Below are 16,367 nucleotides of genomic sequence, written 5' to 3' on the forward strand. Positions count from 1 at the left end.
GTGACAGGTGACAATTGCTCTGGTGACGAGTCAAAGACAGGAGGTGAGGCGAGGACAGTGTTTGTGTGAAAGCAGGGCCCGGTGGGGGACTAACCTATGCACACATTTTCATCGTCCAGTTCTGCCGAGGCATTGCGGTAGTAGCCCAGCTTGCAGAGCTGGCAGTGCTGGCCTCTAGTGTTGTGCTTACAGCTCACGCAAATGACCGTGTTTAGCAGCTCGATGTAGCTGCATCGTTTGGAGTGGCTGAAGCATTCGCAGTCTTGCAAAGAGAGAGGGAGTGTCAAGGGAAGAGAAAGAGAGGAAAAGAAAGAGAAAGAAAGAGAGAGACGCGGTAGGGAGTGTTGGAACTGTTGCTGTCACTGCGAGTGCTGCGGCGGTGGGGTTAGCAAGAACTTGAGCGAGGCGCCATGGCATGCGAGGTAAAAAAAAAAATGGAGACTGCGTTGTGAGGGAGGAGAAGGAGATGTTGGGGATGTGATGAGGAGGGAGGTTAAGTCGTGATTAGTCTGGCATGGACACAGCCAGAGTTAGAAAAAGACATCACATAAAAAAAAGCACGGCGTTAGTCGGACTGGAAGAGGTCACATCACTTCAAGCACACCACAACATGAGGCGAGGAAGGCTCCAACATGATGGCACAGAGACACGGTCACATCGGAAACACCACACAGCGTAAGGCAGGTCACACCATGAATGAAATGGATCTTTCAACTCAGGGAATGGTGCTGGGGAGGTTTGGTTTGTTAGCTAATTGATCTCTTGCATGTCGTGGTCTGGTTGGAGGTAACTGGATGACACTTTTAATGGCGCTTCGTACCACAACCCTCTGTAATGACATACATGATGAATTCTAAATGAGAGAAACTCTTAACTCGTCCCACAAATATTTTGAAAGGAGCTGGATAGTTGTTTTTAAAGGCTTATTACAACCCAACTTACACAGTTAAAAAGGCAAGTGAGCGTACGGTGAGTTGCAGCTGGGTGAGAGTGTGTCATTGCCTGCTATGCAGTGCTATGTCATGCTAAATTAGATATATGGAGCTGTGGCTGGACTGAAAAACTCATGCTGCAGTCTATGATACTCACTGGCAGCGCTGGCCTAAGGGGTGCAGGATGGGAGGGGTGCAGCTCCAGCTCAGCTCTCTCCGAGTGAGGATCAGTCTGCCACGCTGAGTGACCACTGACACCATGTGTCACAGCGTAGACAGATGTGACCCTTAAGCCTCACTGGCAGCCGCTTGGACAGAAAGCCCACTTACGGATCCAGAATGGTGAGGGGGGGGGCCATGGGGCTTTCGTCCAAGGGATTGTGGTTATTAAGGATCTGTATTGAGGTCAGGTCTCTCTGTCCGGCCACTAACAACCTGACATGGCTTGGAAATGAAGGAGCAGCAAGTCTAATCCACTCTGCATTTTACCTAAAGCAGAAAGTCTTGTTCGGATGTAAGTTAAGATCTTCTACATTAGATGCCTCAGTCTCACAGACATACTCTCAGAAGACAAATAATCTCTCCTTTTCAGAAATAGGCTAAGGTCATAAATCATGCACGCAGGGGGAATAAAAAGTCTCGAGTCTTGGAAACACGTTGCCCAAAAATAGTTGTAGTCTCAAGCACCCACTTTATTTGCACTGAAAAAGATATGATTCCAAGGGACTTTTATGGTGTTTAGAAACAATCCCATAGACAGATGAATCTTCAATGTGTCCTGTACAGTGAAAGCCATCAGTCCAGTGCTGAACTGGAGATATGGATACAGAGTGCTCTCGCACCGGGTTTGTGCTGCAAGGGTCAGGGGGCTTACAGTTAAACAGAAACATCAGTTCATACAGTCTTAGGTGTCATTTGGGGGGGGAGGGGGGCAATGTATGAACTCCAGAGCTCCTACCTCGCTTGCTGTTTGCAACGTGGACAGAAGGGGCAGTGGACAATGCAACTTGAGGAGCTACTAGACAAATTAAAAGAAGAAACAAACAAAAAACAAAACATGATATTTCAATTAAACCATAAACATGTAATGTCAGAGAATTAAGAATACTGAGCATCATGCGTAATAATAAATGTAACAGTAAAAAAAGAAACATACGCAATAATGATGAATGATGGCATTGGGAAATAAGGAGTGACGTTGCCAAGTGAAGTTGGCTGCATGTAGCAGCATCTGTTACAAATGCCTTAGATGGTGAACAATCCTAATATTATGGTCCCTCTTTTATGCTTCATTTCATTAACAAGCGCTTTGTATAATTCAAAAGCCTCTGTGTATGTTTCCCCAGACAGAAACTATACCCTGACAAACTACTCTCCACCTCAGTGGAGGCCAGCCAACAATTTTCACCTTATAAATTTGTGCACAGGAGCGTGGGTAAGGAAGCTGGCTAGCAGTGAACACATCAATCCCTCGATTCCTTTCCGGTCATAAAACAAACAGTGGGAAAAAGAAATAATAGGCCCAGCCACTGCCATTGTACTGGGTGACATAAGACCCTGACACATACACTATGTGCGCTTGGCTGCAGTCATGGAAACACAGAGCTGTGTGGTTGTGTGCTAGTTGTTTGCGAGGTGGCTGCACATCACATCTGCATGATGGATTAAGCTGAGATGAGCCTAACATCCATCTGCATAAAAACCACCGTGAAACCTCTCCCGCTTTTCTTCCTGATGCGCTAAGATGGGACTCAAAATCCCTGGAAGCTGCACACCTAATTAAAATCGAGTGTCTATGTATAAATGTACAGCGCACACATTGGGTGTTTGAGAGGATAATGCACGGCACTGCAGCGTGTTGCAACATGAGTGCCCCATAAATACAGCAGCCTCCACTGAGGGAGCCAAAACCCTTTACCATGAAAACAACCAGGATTGGGAAAAGGGAAGATACTACCCACAAATACTCTTCGCTTCCAAAGAGTCATTTTGTTGCTCGCTATATAAACACCCCGCGTTAAATGAATTTGTGAAGAAAACAGAGTTGTTGCATATTCTTAGATGCCTACCTTCTTTTCGGTTAGCGACACCTAGGGATGAGACATTCTGCCGAACTGCGTGCAATTGAGAGAAACCAGCAGTTATTCATGTGCACTTGTGTGATGCACTTTACAGATAGTCTAGAGGTGGGGTGGGTAGGGGGGACTACGTGGTAGTGGACACACACAACTGGAGACACAAACATGTCCAGCATGACTCAAATCTGTAAATCAGGAAACAGCAAATACAATGGGGCAGGGCTGACATGGACGAGCAAAGAGAATGCATCCAAAGACCCACTGAGGGCCTTGGAGAGACGTTGTATGTAATTCGTGTGACTTCCATGGGCTTGCCGTGTCTTTGTATGTTCATGGCAATGACAATGATGAGTGGAAAACTGAAGAAAAAAAGATAAAACCCTCTTAAAGTTAGTATTTAAGTCATGACTTATGCAAGCGAGTGTAAACTATGTATAGCAAATTAAGAAGTTAGGGGGCATTTTGTTTAATTCATCACATCGACTATGTAATCAATATCTAATTACAGTGTATTTCTGGTGGAACAATAACAATGAATAAATAATGGCAGGTGTTGGGACTTGTTGGGAATGACGAACTGCTGTGGGTAGCATAACCTCATAATTACATACAAGTCGGTATTTCCGTGTCAGGGAAATACTTTGCGGTTGGAAATGGAGAAGACTCAAGCAAAGGGAGGAATATGGATAACTTTCCTCATCGTGCCCCTTCATCTCTTCACTTGATCTTTCTGTCCTTTCGCTATTGACTCCATGAATCATGCGATCTTGGATAATTAATGTCCAGTGGCGTCCTGGGGAGAAGCCTATTAGAATCTGACGGCTGTTCATAAGGCCTGACTCATTTTAGAAACAGCATTTTTCAGATGGAATAATTGTTCAGACGGGGTTTTTTTTGTTGTTGTTTGTTTTTTTTAACAGCATTGGAATTAAATAATACATTAGCTTTGAGCTTGGCATGTCTACACAGTGACAATCACCCCTAACATTACCAGTCATTGATTTCAAAACAGCTTGAACAAAAGACTATCATGCAGTATCTCCTGTCTCATCCTTTCCTTTTGTTTTTTTTTCTCCCCCAAAAATCTTTCACAATTGATCCTGCTCGGGGATTCTGGAGTCGGTGATGACTGCGACATCTCCAGTGGGTTTAAGTCACTTGAGAGGCTCTTTGAAAATGACAGATTAACAAATAAAGAGCTGAACAAAGAGGGCACACCACATCACCACTCAAGCTCCGGTCTTATATCTTCTAAATTGTCAAGTGCCTTTTTTTTTTTTTTTTAAATCTGAGTTCATATCCTTTGTTGCTCTGTTAAGCGTTCAGAGGTGATGCTAAAAAAACACAACTGACTTGCGAGGACACGAATAATTAATCTGCGGCGACAGCATAAATCATGTATTATTTGAGAAAACATAAAACACACATGAGCAAACCGCACTGTCCAAATCTATAATGTCTAATTGGTAAAGTAAGCTCATTTTTAATTATTCTGTGGTGGCAATTGATTGGATGTAACACACGTCTGGGTTCCATTAATTATTTTGTTCTGGGGAATATTCAGGTAAGGCGAGCTAAATGAGTGGTGACGGATTTTAATCAATGCCATACCCATAATGAAATGCAATCTTGCAGAGCCAGAATTGTTTTTTAAAATATTAATTTCATTTTAATGGTCCGCATTAGGCAATTCTGCCTGGCTTAATAAACTTGAAATAGAATTGAGAAAAGTCAATAAGGAATTCAATTACCTTCAAACAACAACATGAAAAGTGAAGCGCTTTCTCTTTTTTTTTCCCCCACAATAGCTTTCCTTCTAGAAACCTCAAGGACATCCTAACCCTTTTTTTGTCCATCCTATTCTTACTTTATTAATAACTCAGACATAAAATTGGTTTGTGTTTGCACTGAAAACAGCCTCGTCCTCTTCTGCGTGTTAAGTTCTCACTGTTATGCCGGGTTCTGTGGGAGCGCTGCAGTGACAAGACAGCCATTCATGAGAGCTCTAAATCCCTGCAGGCCAATCTGGATGAGAAGTGAAGACTTTGGTTTGTCAGAGTGTCCTTTCTACATCACCCAGCCCCCCAAACACTCACACACACACACAACCACACGCACACTTATCAGCATGCACACTCTCCCCGTAAAGGATTTGAGGACGGCCTTTAGACATGGTCTGGCCTGGCATTAGGATGGGACAGAGAGGACTGATGTGAGTATGTATGCATGTATATACAGCATGCATGAGGAGCATGCACACACACTCTAAGCTCTCGTCAGGCCATGCATGGAGTGGAGGTGTAATTTCTAAGGTGTGAGGAGGCAGTGAGTGAGGCAAGCAGTGGAAGATAGGGAGGACAGAGGGAGGGGGTTGTTTGGTCTTCTTGGCCACATGTCCATTTCTGACTCATGACATAGCGTCAGACTTTACAACCAGTGTTCACTTCCTGCATAAGCCACCGCTCTAAAGCCTGATTAAAAACCACCTGGGACTAATCTGATTTCACCCTGTGTCCCACACAGCACGTTTTGGGAAACTTGCCCAGCATTTTAGCCCTTAAACGATGAAAACAAGTGTGCATGTGTCATCAGCGTGTCCCTTGGTGCACATAACTTGGCTGGGTAACACTTGGACATTAGGTACATATTATGTGAAAGTAATTAGTATTATATTCAAAATAAGCACTGAAAAATTGTTGTTGTTGTTTTTTTGGAAACGTTGCTTTTTTGCTGAGTGTTCGATGAGCAGATTGATACCACTCTCATGAATATGAAGCTGAAACCAGGGGACAGTTAGCTTAGCTTAGCATAAAGACTTAAAGAAACACCCAGTCGGTCTGTTTTTACCCCTTTATACCCTTTTATATTGATTAAAAATGATCATGTTCATTAGTGAGCTTTCAAGGTGTTCATGAGCTGTTTGGACAGAGCCGGTGTAGCTATTTCCTCCTGCTGTAAGTATGCTAAGCTAAGCTAACTCAGTCCTGGCTTAAGCTTTATATTTTACACAGATATGAGAGGGGTATCAGTGATCAATCTGACCATCTAACTCTTCACAAGAAAGCAACTAAATGTATTTCTGAGACATACATTATTATTACATTATATGGATCTGGCAATGCTGCATATAGGGGAATGCTAAAATTTACAGAAAATAAAACAATACAGACTTTATAATTTATATTTTTTATATTGAAATCCAATCCTAAAGGCAGTTTCATGAAAGCCAAGAACAGCGTCTTACTAATAAAGGTCAGTTGTCTTTCTTTGGATAAAGTGTTAGCTTTGAGCACCAGAGCCAACAATACTGAGGTTCTAGGTAAGTTGATCAGTGGGGCCAATTTATCTAAAACTTGTATGTCTCTTTAACCCTCGGCCAGCTTATGTGGGTCCAGGATCAGATGAGGAGGGGAGCAATTTGCTAATCAATCCCCTGCCCCGGGAGCAGAGGATACTCACTAAGAACAGGGCAATGAGAAAAAAGATTAAGGAGAATTGAGCCAGGCTGTGAATGCACTTTGACTTGTTCAATACAGTCATGGTTCCTGAATCACACAGCCTTCCAGGCAGCGGTAACTTGAGACATGGCACCTCTCTTCTTCCTCCCCCTCCTCGGGGGCTACTGGTTGACGAAGATAATACCAGCTGAGGTGCATGCGGCTTATATTAAAATGACCTCCTGTGACTTTATACTGCCAGAGAGGTCTTGGCACTTTAATAAAGTCTAGATGCCATTTATTTATAATGCATGGGAGAGAGAGAGAGAGGGAGAGAGAGAGAGAGAGAGAGAGAGAGAGAGAGAGAGAGAGCGAGAAACAAATGATATATTGCATGCAGAGCCAGGCAAGTGTTATCTGGTTGAGTCTGGATAAAGTAAATTAATATGCCAACATCATGACAATATATCCCTCAGCTATTTCTTATCTGCCCCCTCCCCCCCAAAAAGGGATAGTTAACAGTTGTTGAGTGATCCTTCGTAGGAAGATTGGAATCAGAAATGAACACTTGGCACCAAGTTTGCGGTTGTGTGGTGAAGGGTGGCACAATAGGCAAAGCAAAGCATCAAGCATTCATATAGTTCCTTTGTAACTGTTTACTTACTAACTGGACCAATGTTATTAGGAATACCTGCAAGAGAGAAAGAGAAAAAGAACAATTTAAATGAGCGCATAACATTGACTTCAAGGCCACAACTGCAACATTTCTCTTTGAGACTAGAGGTACATCCTGCCATCCTCCCTCACAGCTGATTGAGTTTGCACCCCAATTCTCGCGACTCGTCTTGATGAGCCGCAAACACTTGAAATGACACACAGAATGTCGAGCAGCAGCGAGCCTTCACCATGATCTGAAAGTGTTGTCTGCTGCCTGTTTAGCTTCACGGTCCTTCGGTTTCTTCTGGCTTCCTCCATTATATCTGCTTTGATGTCCCTGTTGTTGGTCATGCCAGAAAAGGTCATTGCTGTCCTCTCCCACAGCAAAGGCTACACACCTGAAAACCATGTCCCGATATCAGCAAACATGACTATAATGTTTAAGCTATTCCAAAGTTACTACTTTAAGATGCTAAAACACGTGTGTTGGCAAAGACACATTATGCGCACACACACACACACACACACATCAAAGGACATCAGAGATGGCACTCTCTGCCTCTGACGCCAAAGGAGGACATGTCTTATCCTGCTGTCTGCCTGTCCATCCCTCCATCACGTAGTCCCTGGTGCCAGACAGCCACTGAGCAGATAATACAATCTGTCTCATCCCCATGGTGACCAGATCTCTCCCACACCAGGACATTGCCAGGCTGTGGATCTGAGGAGATTGAGACATTCATAGGCTTCTAGCGCTGATCATTTCACCATCTGAACCAACCACCGACATCTTGTTTTGGGTATTAATTAGGACTCTGAAGCAGCCACATGTGTAAACACTCATATTCAGACGGCACGAAGCTCAGACGACGTGCTTTTCTTCAAAGGCACGTGAACACACCGGTCGCGTAGTTTTGGTCGGCATTTGTGTTGAGACGAATCTGCTTTCAGGACACCGATGCCAGCTCCACTTTTTCTAATCATCCATTTGAACAGAGGCCACCCTCCCTTTCGCTCTACCCCCTGCCCTCAATAAGGCAGTCTGCCCACAAAAACAAACAAGCCTCTCACCATGGGAAGGGGAAGCATGCTGGGCAATAGGAGAGATGAGCCCACGCAAACTAGAGGAGAAGAAATGAAATAAAAACGGTGTTTTCTTCCTCTCCAGCTCCCACCTCTCCCGTCATCCGCTCACCACCGCACCTACGGCTGAGGAAGCCGAGGAGGCAAGGAGGCGCCTGCGTAGGATTTTTGGTGGGGGCCTTTCATCTAATGGAGCCGTCACGAAATACCTCCAAGTAGCGAAGGGAAACATGAGGATTTCCTGAGTGCGTGCGTGTGTTTGTGTACGTGGACTTTGATCACACTCCTGTCATTCAGTCACTCTTCCTCTGATCTCTGCCTGCAAGGTGTATTTAGGAGCCGAATCTGTGACCTGTCTGAGAGCTGTGAAGTGCATGATGTTATGCTGGCATATGGAGGGAGAGTGTAATGGATGTCAAACCTCAAGGGGGGTGGGCAGATGCTAACCAAGAGACAGGAGGGACAAGGACAAGGACAAGGACAAGGACAATCGCAATCACCTTATTCACAAAGTACAGTTTGATTTGGCAGTATTGGCTCTGAGTTTGACAATGAAGGCCTTGTAAAGGATGAATACAGTTGGAATAAGCCTGAAGCTGAAATTTTGATATTGGTAATTCTAAAATAAAAATCCGAAAATTTGACCGAAATACAAATATTTCTATTTATACTAATATTACTTCTCATATTACTATTTCTAATTACACAATAACCAGATTCTATACAGCGTAACTGAATTAAATTTGCAATTCAAATGTATTTATCAAGGTGTCTCCTGTATTTTCTACTCGCAAAACATCTATCCATGAAATATGTAATGAACGATTGGCCACTGGTAACTTAGCAACCATAACAGTTGCCCCAAGCAGTGTGCCCTAAGAGCAAAACTGTGAATTTACAGAGTTTACAGAAGATGATGCCTTTCTTTTAGCCTTTCTAAAGCCAAAAAAAAAAAGGTTTGTGAATTGATTAAACAGTGTGTTTTCCTGCCATAACATCAGCTGCAAATGTTAGCATGTCCAGCTAACTGGCTTACTACCTACAGTGGTAATCACGCACAAGTAACTTGTGGCACTGGCCACCCCTGAAATCTAATTGGCTGTCCCAAGTGCTATTCAATTGTCCTAGAGTATGATTGGCTCTCTGCCCAGGGAGAGATGAGATTCAGTTTGCACCAACTGTTTGATGCGTACTTCTTTTGTATAAAACCAACTTTCGGAGGCGCAGTTTCTGCTGAGGAAGCTTTATATTATATTTATATTTCAACCAATTCACTGGACTAATGTCAGCATCAGTAAGAGGGGCAGGGCTTAGCAAACAGTGAATTATGTATGCTATATGTATATATGTGACACGCAATTTCTCGAGTAAAATGCAACCAGTCAGCATTATATTATTAGATACTGGCACTATTATCTTCTACTCACTCATGTGCTACTGCAAACTCTATTTGTGCATACATTGCTGAGCCAAACATGTTCCTCCAGTTACTCCCAAAGTCCCAAAACTGTGACACTGCAAGTGTTTTAGCTCTGTAATTGAACTGTAAAGGAAAAAAAAAAAAAAAACGCAGTGCTAAAAAGGGCCTGCTAAAGTAGCTGACAGAGCGATAATACACAGCTATCTACATCTTGTCCGGAAGATTAGCAGGGGACCCACTACATTAAATGGAGAGGGATATAAATATAAAACCAGAGAGGAAGAGAGCGAGAGGTGACAGGCACTTGTTATTGTCGGAGACTTGCATTAGTGTGCATACTGATGTCACTTAAGTGCACACACCCCTCCAGTACAAGTTTTGAACCCACCAAAGAGCCCACCAAGAAACGTGTTATTATGAATGTGACGTTTAATGACACATAAAAGAGTTGTTTCAAAAAAAATGATTTCCCTGCTGAAGTATTAATCAGCTCTCTCTATTTATGATGCATTACACCTCCCTGCTCAGTTATGACGTTAATATAACGTGCTTTGAACATGCATCACGTTCTATCCAAACAAGCGTTTAAGTAGTCAAAGTGATTCCTCATTGGACAAATGATCCTTTGTCTGTTTGTCTAGTTTCGAGCCAAATTACCTTTTCTTCCAGGTCAGGATTTGGAACACCAATGGCCTGTCAGTGCAATTATTCGCCGCTTTATGAACAACCTGTGGGGTTTGAGCAGATGTCCAGGATCCCACGTTGGGTCATTCGATTAATTTACAATCATCGTCATTTCCACTCCCCTTCACCTGCCTGGCCCTGCCATTACGGGGCACGGCTGCAATCTAATTTTGTCCTATCGCAGAGGATGAGCATTAGGAGCTGCTTATGTTGACAGTGTGCTCCATTGATTTTATGGGTTGCGCAGGGATCATGGTTGCGAGCCGCCGGGTGGTGAACATGATCTCGGAGATGTGTGCGATTCACTGAACATGATCTGTACGCATGTGGGGTCAGCACATGCGACAGAACACACACACACACAAATGTGGGCATTAAAATACAGTACCAAGCCTGAGTCGTGAGACATCAACTGCTTTACACTAAATCTCATTTCACAGCGCAGTGTGGTTACAAGTCCCAGTGCTTGATGTTCATCCTTCACTGGTTCAGTTCCAGTCACGTTGTCATCCATCCAAGACCATCACTGAAACCTTGTTAATGGATTATCAGAGAGCAATAATAAAATGTTCTCTCATGGATCTACGGGCTTTACATCTTTGGCTACATCCATGCTTATGTGTCAAAAAGAGGACATCAAATTTGCCTTATGGTTCCTAGATTCTACTGTCAAGAGCACAGTCAGTTGTTGGTGTGGAGGTAAGATTATGTGTGTGTGACTGTAGGCGTCATTACATTGTTTCCGTCAGTATCCATTCCACCTTGACCTTCGATGTGTCTCACCTGTTTAGCTTGGCGCTACCTGGACTGCTCTGGAAAGGGGCTTATCTGCTGAATTTCCACCGCAGGCAAAGTTGGTAATTACTTTCCCTGGCTGCCATCATTTTATAGCAATCCATCATGATCTGGAGCTCTTTGGCTACACCACTGACGGTGACAGGCATTGCTAACTGGTTAGTGGCGGAAAGGCTGCCAAAACACAAGCACACGGCATGCCGACTTGATTGAATTCCTCAGGAGCAAAATTACGGCTTGCCTTTCCGGAGTGCCCGGCTCGCTCGCTGGCTCGCTCGCTGGCTCTCAGTGTGTAGATCTGAATTGAAGGTGGCAAGTCTTAAAGTGCCCAGGAGCTAAGTTGGAAGAAGCATGGTTTAAGATTTCAGGGAAGGGATGAGGTGTACGTCGGTGGTGGCAGCAGCAATGTGGGAAGCAGTTACAAAAAAAAAAAAAAAAAAAACTGGAGATGGAAGAAACAAATATTTGAAAGAAAGATTACCGTCACAGCTGCACAGAGCCGAGATGTGGAAAAGACAGAGTAAACAAGCTCGGTCTCTGGGGTGGCTGGGGGTGTTGTGGGGGAGAGAGAGAGAGAGAGAGAGAGAGAGAGAAAGGATGCAAGCATGAAACAAAACCAAGAGATGGAGCAAGAACAGGCGGAGGCAGAGGAAGAAGAAGAAGAAGAAGAAGAGGAAGAAAAACGTGAAGAAGGGCAAAAGGAGCCACAGAATGAAAGGATGCAAAACAACAGGCGATGAGTTTTACGGAGGCAAAAAAAAAAGAAAGAGAACAGGGCTAAAATGGAAATTCAAATAGCTGCGGATAAAGGAATAAAAGCATAAATGAGTGGGCGCTGTGTGTGAGAGAGAGGGAGAAGGTGAAGCTGCGTGCGCGCAGCAAGCGTGTTTATCTGTCGATGCATAAACACATGGCGCTAATTGAACACACAGCAGAGCCATGAGCCGGATGGAAAAAACACACACTTAACACAGAGCACAGCAGCGCGTTCTGACTTAAAGAGAGACACTCAAATTAAATACCTTCCTCTAATCAAGGCAGGGTGAGGTTTAAAAAAAAAAAATAGCTTTTTTCCCCCAAAATCATCAAGCATTCATTTGGTTGACATGCTAAATGGAACACGTATTGGCACATACGTAATGTGATTACATTAGTGCTTCATTAGAGCGTCATTAGTAAAGTAATGCGATTACATTAATGCATTAGTTAGCAATGTGCAACCCAGGGCTCATTAAACCATTTAATGACTATAATAAATATTTAAACAAGACATTTTTGAGGGCGGTTTGCTATACGTTTAGGGAAACCACACAAAGAAGAGGTGATAGCGCCTTTTAGCCTCTGGATTTTGTGAACCTTATGCTGTTTTAAGCAGCTTTTAAAAGCTCTTTATAGTTCTCCACTCCTGGCTTTTGGTTCTGTTTTACATATTAATGCATTTTTACCTTATTTGTTAATTCATTTATATCTTAAATGTAAGATGCTATGTAAATAAAGCTTCACTTACAAATTACAGTCAAACCTGAATGTCTCACTGGCATAATATAAGGTGCACGTCTCAGAGACCCATATACAGTATTAGCTATTTGTGTTCACTCACAAAACAACAAGATGTATTCTACATTGGCATTATTGGTTCCTGTGGGATTGTTTCTTGCCATCGAAGTATGTAAGGAAACCTATTTCCTCCGAGCAAGTGGGAAGATTAATCAGAAAAATCGAAGTGTGTGTACATATGTCTGTGCAAATGAGTGTGAGGCATCATGGGTGTGTGTTTGGTCACGTTTCCATGATCAGCACCTCCCAGTTGGACTCGAGGACTAATAATAAGGTGGTAGCATCTGGCAGCTCTGCATTAACATACACTAATTAGAGCAAAACAGTAGAAAATGCAATTTGTAAGTTATATAAGATCATATTTGTTGTTGTTGTTGTGGCTGTCACCTCCAGACAGGACAGCACTTCTTTTCAGATTCATCCGGAACTCTGAAATGCAGGGTTTTCAGTCACTCGGCGGAGGGCTAATGTGGATCTTCTCTCCAGGCAGGGGATGAATCATTACAGAGAAATCCACTGCATGTCCACGCCTTTTACTGCTTTGATCAAAGGAAATCCATAAACTTTTGCTGGCTTCAGCTAAATCTGAGCAAGTGTCTCTTAATCCTGCCCCGACAAGGAAATCTATTCATTTTATCCTGCCACAGGCAGAACAAATGAGGACTTAATCTATAAAAAGTTTTGGAATTGGGAGAAAATAACATTTTACTGAATACATTTGCAAAATTTAAAAACACGAAGGCCCCTTTTCCACCACTACATGTTGCATTCAAATACACCAACAACACTTCAACAACCTAAAGGTCATGCACATTGTGTGTAGCTGTGGCCTCATCATAAAAAGGAATGGCTGCATTTGACTGTGAGGAGGATGTTTTATTGTTGTTGACCTATCAATCATCCAGCGCAACACTTGAACATTTATAAGGCTGTCACCTTGCAGCAAGGCCACACTGCTCCTATATACAGTGACTTCACTTATGTCATCATGTGAAAACGGGTTGTGACCTTGAGCCGCTTCTATCTTTCCAGCAATCTCAACTTGTTTTTCTTTGGTGATCTTTCTTTTCTTTTGAGCATACATTAAAAAAAACTTTGCTACTTTGCTCTGTACGAAGTCAGAATGTGTCTTTAATTGGATAAATACCTTTAAAGTTGGCAATCAACAGAGGCATTTGAAAATTCTCCATGAGCAATGTATCAGTTTCTGTGTATTTCAAGTTTTCGTTCATCTTCTTCATGATGTTTGTGGATGAGCCTGCTGATGATTTCAGATCCAGCCCAACACATCTCACCAGCGCTAACCATCTCCTTGTTGTAGCTTCATATTTAGCGTGCTTTAAAAAGATCATCTTGGTGGAGGAAATGAAGTCACATTTGTTTGTTTTTCTGTTCTCGCATGAAATCTAACAGCTGCATGACAGAGTTCCTGGAGAAGAATGAATCAGACCATTTCCACAACTCGTCCTGTTTGCAAATCCACGTGCATTTTCTGTTGTTTACATATTTAAAGTTAGAGATTTGTTGCTCTTGGCTAAGATGTATGTCCTGTGTTCTGTTCTGTGTAGTGACCACGTACACAGTCTGTATGTGACTGTTTGTGCACTTTTGTGTGTGAGTTTAACGGGTTGCAGCTACTTGAAACCTTAATTTTGAAGCTAAGCTAATATCTTCTTTCAACATACTACACACCGCATGCAGACATGTAGAAAAAATGACACATCTTTTCCTTTAACAAAACATTGAGGATACGTTTTTAGTATTTGAAATCAACTTTTGAGAGGCCACCCGTTAATGCCCTCCACCACCGCCAGTTTCCGTCTCCTCCAGTATCCTCAGCCCTACAGTGGAATGAACTGCCATGGTTAATTCTCAAACTGATCCCTCTCCTTCTGTCTCCACAGAGGGAGGAAAGCGAGAATGAGTGAGGCTGAGAGACGTTTTTTTTTTTTTTTTTTTTGGGAGGGGGGGCATAGACGGAGAGAGGGAAAGCGAGATAGACAGAGCCACCCCAGAAGGCTGAGTTAGCCGTGACAGAGAGTGATGCCCACTTCTCCTCCTCCTATCGCCACCATCCTTTTCTTTCATCATCACTTCTTAAATCCTGTTCTTCTTCCTCGTGCCATTGTAAGACGAAACATTACCCCCCCCCCCCCACCACCATCACCACCACCACCACTCCCTCCTCACTCCACACCTCCCTCCGGATGATGATTCATCGATCCTGTTATCACATCAGACGACTTGATGGGCATAGTAAAAAGAAATTAAATCTTAATTAAATTTTCATCTTTGACAAATTTGTCTCCAAAGAGCTGCCATATGCTCACTGGGTTCGGGGGGGAAACATCGAGAGGGAAGGAGACTTTTGGAATTGGTGTTGAATGGGCTTGAAAATTACAAAACAGCACAAGGTGCATTTTTCTGTCAGCCTTGTGCATTTTTTTTTTTTTTTTTTTTTTTTCAATTCAGGAGGGGTAGCCTTGCGTTCCTATAGATTTTTTTTCACAGCGTTATTACATTATGGATTTTTTCCCCTCCAAGACAAAGTATAATAATGCACTTTATACTAAGACTGTTTTTCATCACTTGCAGGATAAAGGGAGTGTGTGAGTGTGTGTGTCCTTGTGTAGTAGTTATGAATCTGTGCGTGTGAATGCTTTGAAGAGGGTGTGTGCAGATCTGGATGAGCACCTGTGAGTCTGTGTGTGTGTGTGTGTGTGTGTGTGTGTCACCTTTTTTAATAATGTGCTGTCAATCTGGGCTCTGGGAACGGCCATTTCACAAACCCTCCCTAAGTCTCATAACACAGATCCTCTGGGAGGAAGAGTAAGTCATCAGCCGGTGGCCAAGAGTCCTCAAGCACCGTGGAAAGGCAGAAATCACAGCAGATGCAATAAGGGGACTTGGGCTTTCAAATAAAGCAGCACACTTGAACTCTTAGCGCTGCTGCTCATCACCCTGCTGGTTTAGCTGATGTATGGCAGGCAAACCGGCCGCTATGGATCCTGCATCCACATGATAACAAGGGCAGGATGACGCTGATGTTTTTATATTAAACGTGAAATGGTCCATTATTACAGAAATTATTTTATTCCCCGATGTTGTTTCTGCCTCCTAGTGGCCATTAGCAGGCATTGCAAAAGTCTCCACACGGGCATTGGACCTGGATCATAGCTCACTTCAGTGGCATTAAACTACCGTTCGCAGGGTGCACTGTGTGACACCGTGTCCTTGTTTTGTTCATACCCCAGGAAGAGCAGCTGTTGCTTTTGTCTGCAGGGGATCCAAATAAATAATAAACAGCAAGAGTTTGGGTATGTGTATTCGAGAGAGCCTTTGAAAATGAAAGGAAATTGAGATTATAGAATATCCACATTTTGCACGGCTTGTAAAAAGCTTTTCTTCTGGTCAAGGCAAGTTAGGCTAGTTAATATCACAAACACGAGGCCTTACGCAAGAACATTTTTGTATTCTTATTGAACATCTTGCTTTTTTCCATGAGGTTTGCTCAAGTTCAGGAGTGCTACAACTCAGATTAAGCAAACTCCTTTTGAGTTGTCGTAAAGCGACCTTTTCATAAACAGGTGTGCATGCTTGAGAATTGGCATTGAACAACTATACCGCCTCATAAGGGCTCTGTGCACTGATGTGAGGCTCTTGCACGAGGCCCACTGTCTCATCGGCTTCAACAGACCCACACCAACAAAGGTTGCCACCACAG

At 43.2% G+C, this 16,367-nt stretch overlaps 1 protein-coding gene across 5 annotated transcripts in view; it reads right to left on the bottom strand.

Annotated features, from left to right (window-relative positions):
* ntng1a (netrin g1a) overlaps positions 1–16,367 on the bottom strand; it is a 100,872-nt gene that overhangs the window by 11,803 nt on the left and 72,702 nt on the right. For 2 of the 5 annotated variants that reach the window (XM_076761528.1, XM_076761527.1), the window contains exons 5-6: positions 7,112–7,138; positions 95–262 (exon numbers count right to left, since the gene is read on the bottom strand). In XM_076761528.1, the coding sequence (XP_076617643.1) occupies positions 95–262; positions 7,112–7,138 (195 nt within the window). Of the gene's footprint in view, positions 1–94; positions 263–1,890; positions 1,951–3,001; positions 3,047–7,111; positions 7,139–16,367 lie in introns of all 5 variants that reach the window. The other 3 variants (XM_076761529.1, XM_076761530.1, XM_076761531.1) reach the window with 3 other exon arrangements.

Source organism: Chaetodon auriga, chromosome 21 (assembly GCF_051107435.1).
Source record: "Chaetodon auriga isolate fChaAug3 chromosome 21, fChaAug3.hap1, whole genome shotgun sequence".
Taxonomy (NCBI): domain Eukaryota; kingdom Metazoa; phylum Chordata; class Actinopteri; order Chaetodontiformes; family Chaetodontidae; genus Chaetodon; species Chaetodon auriga.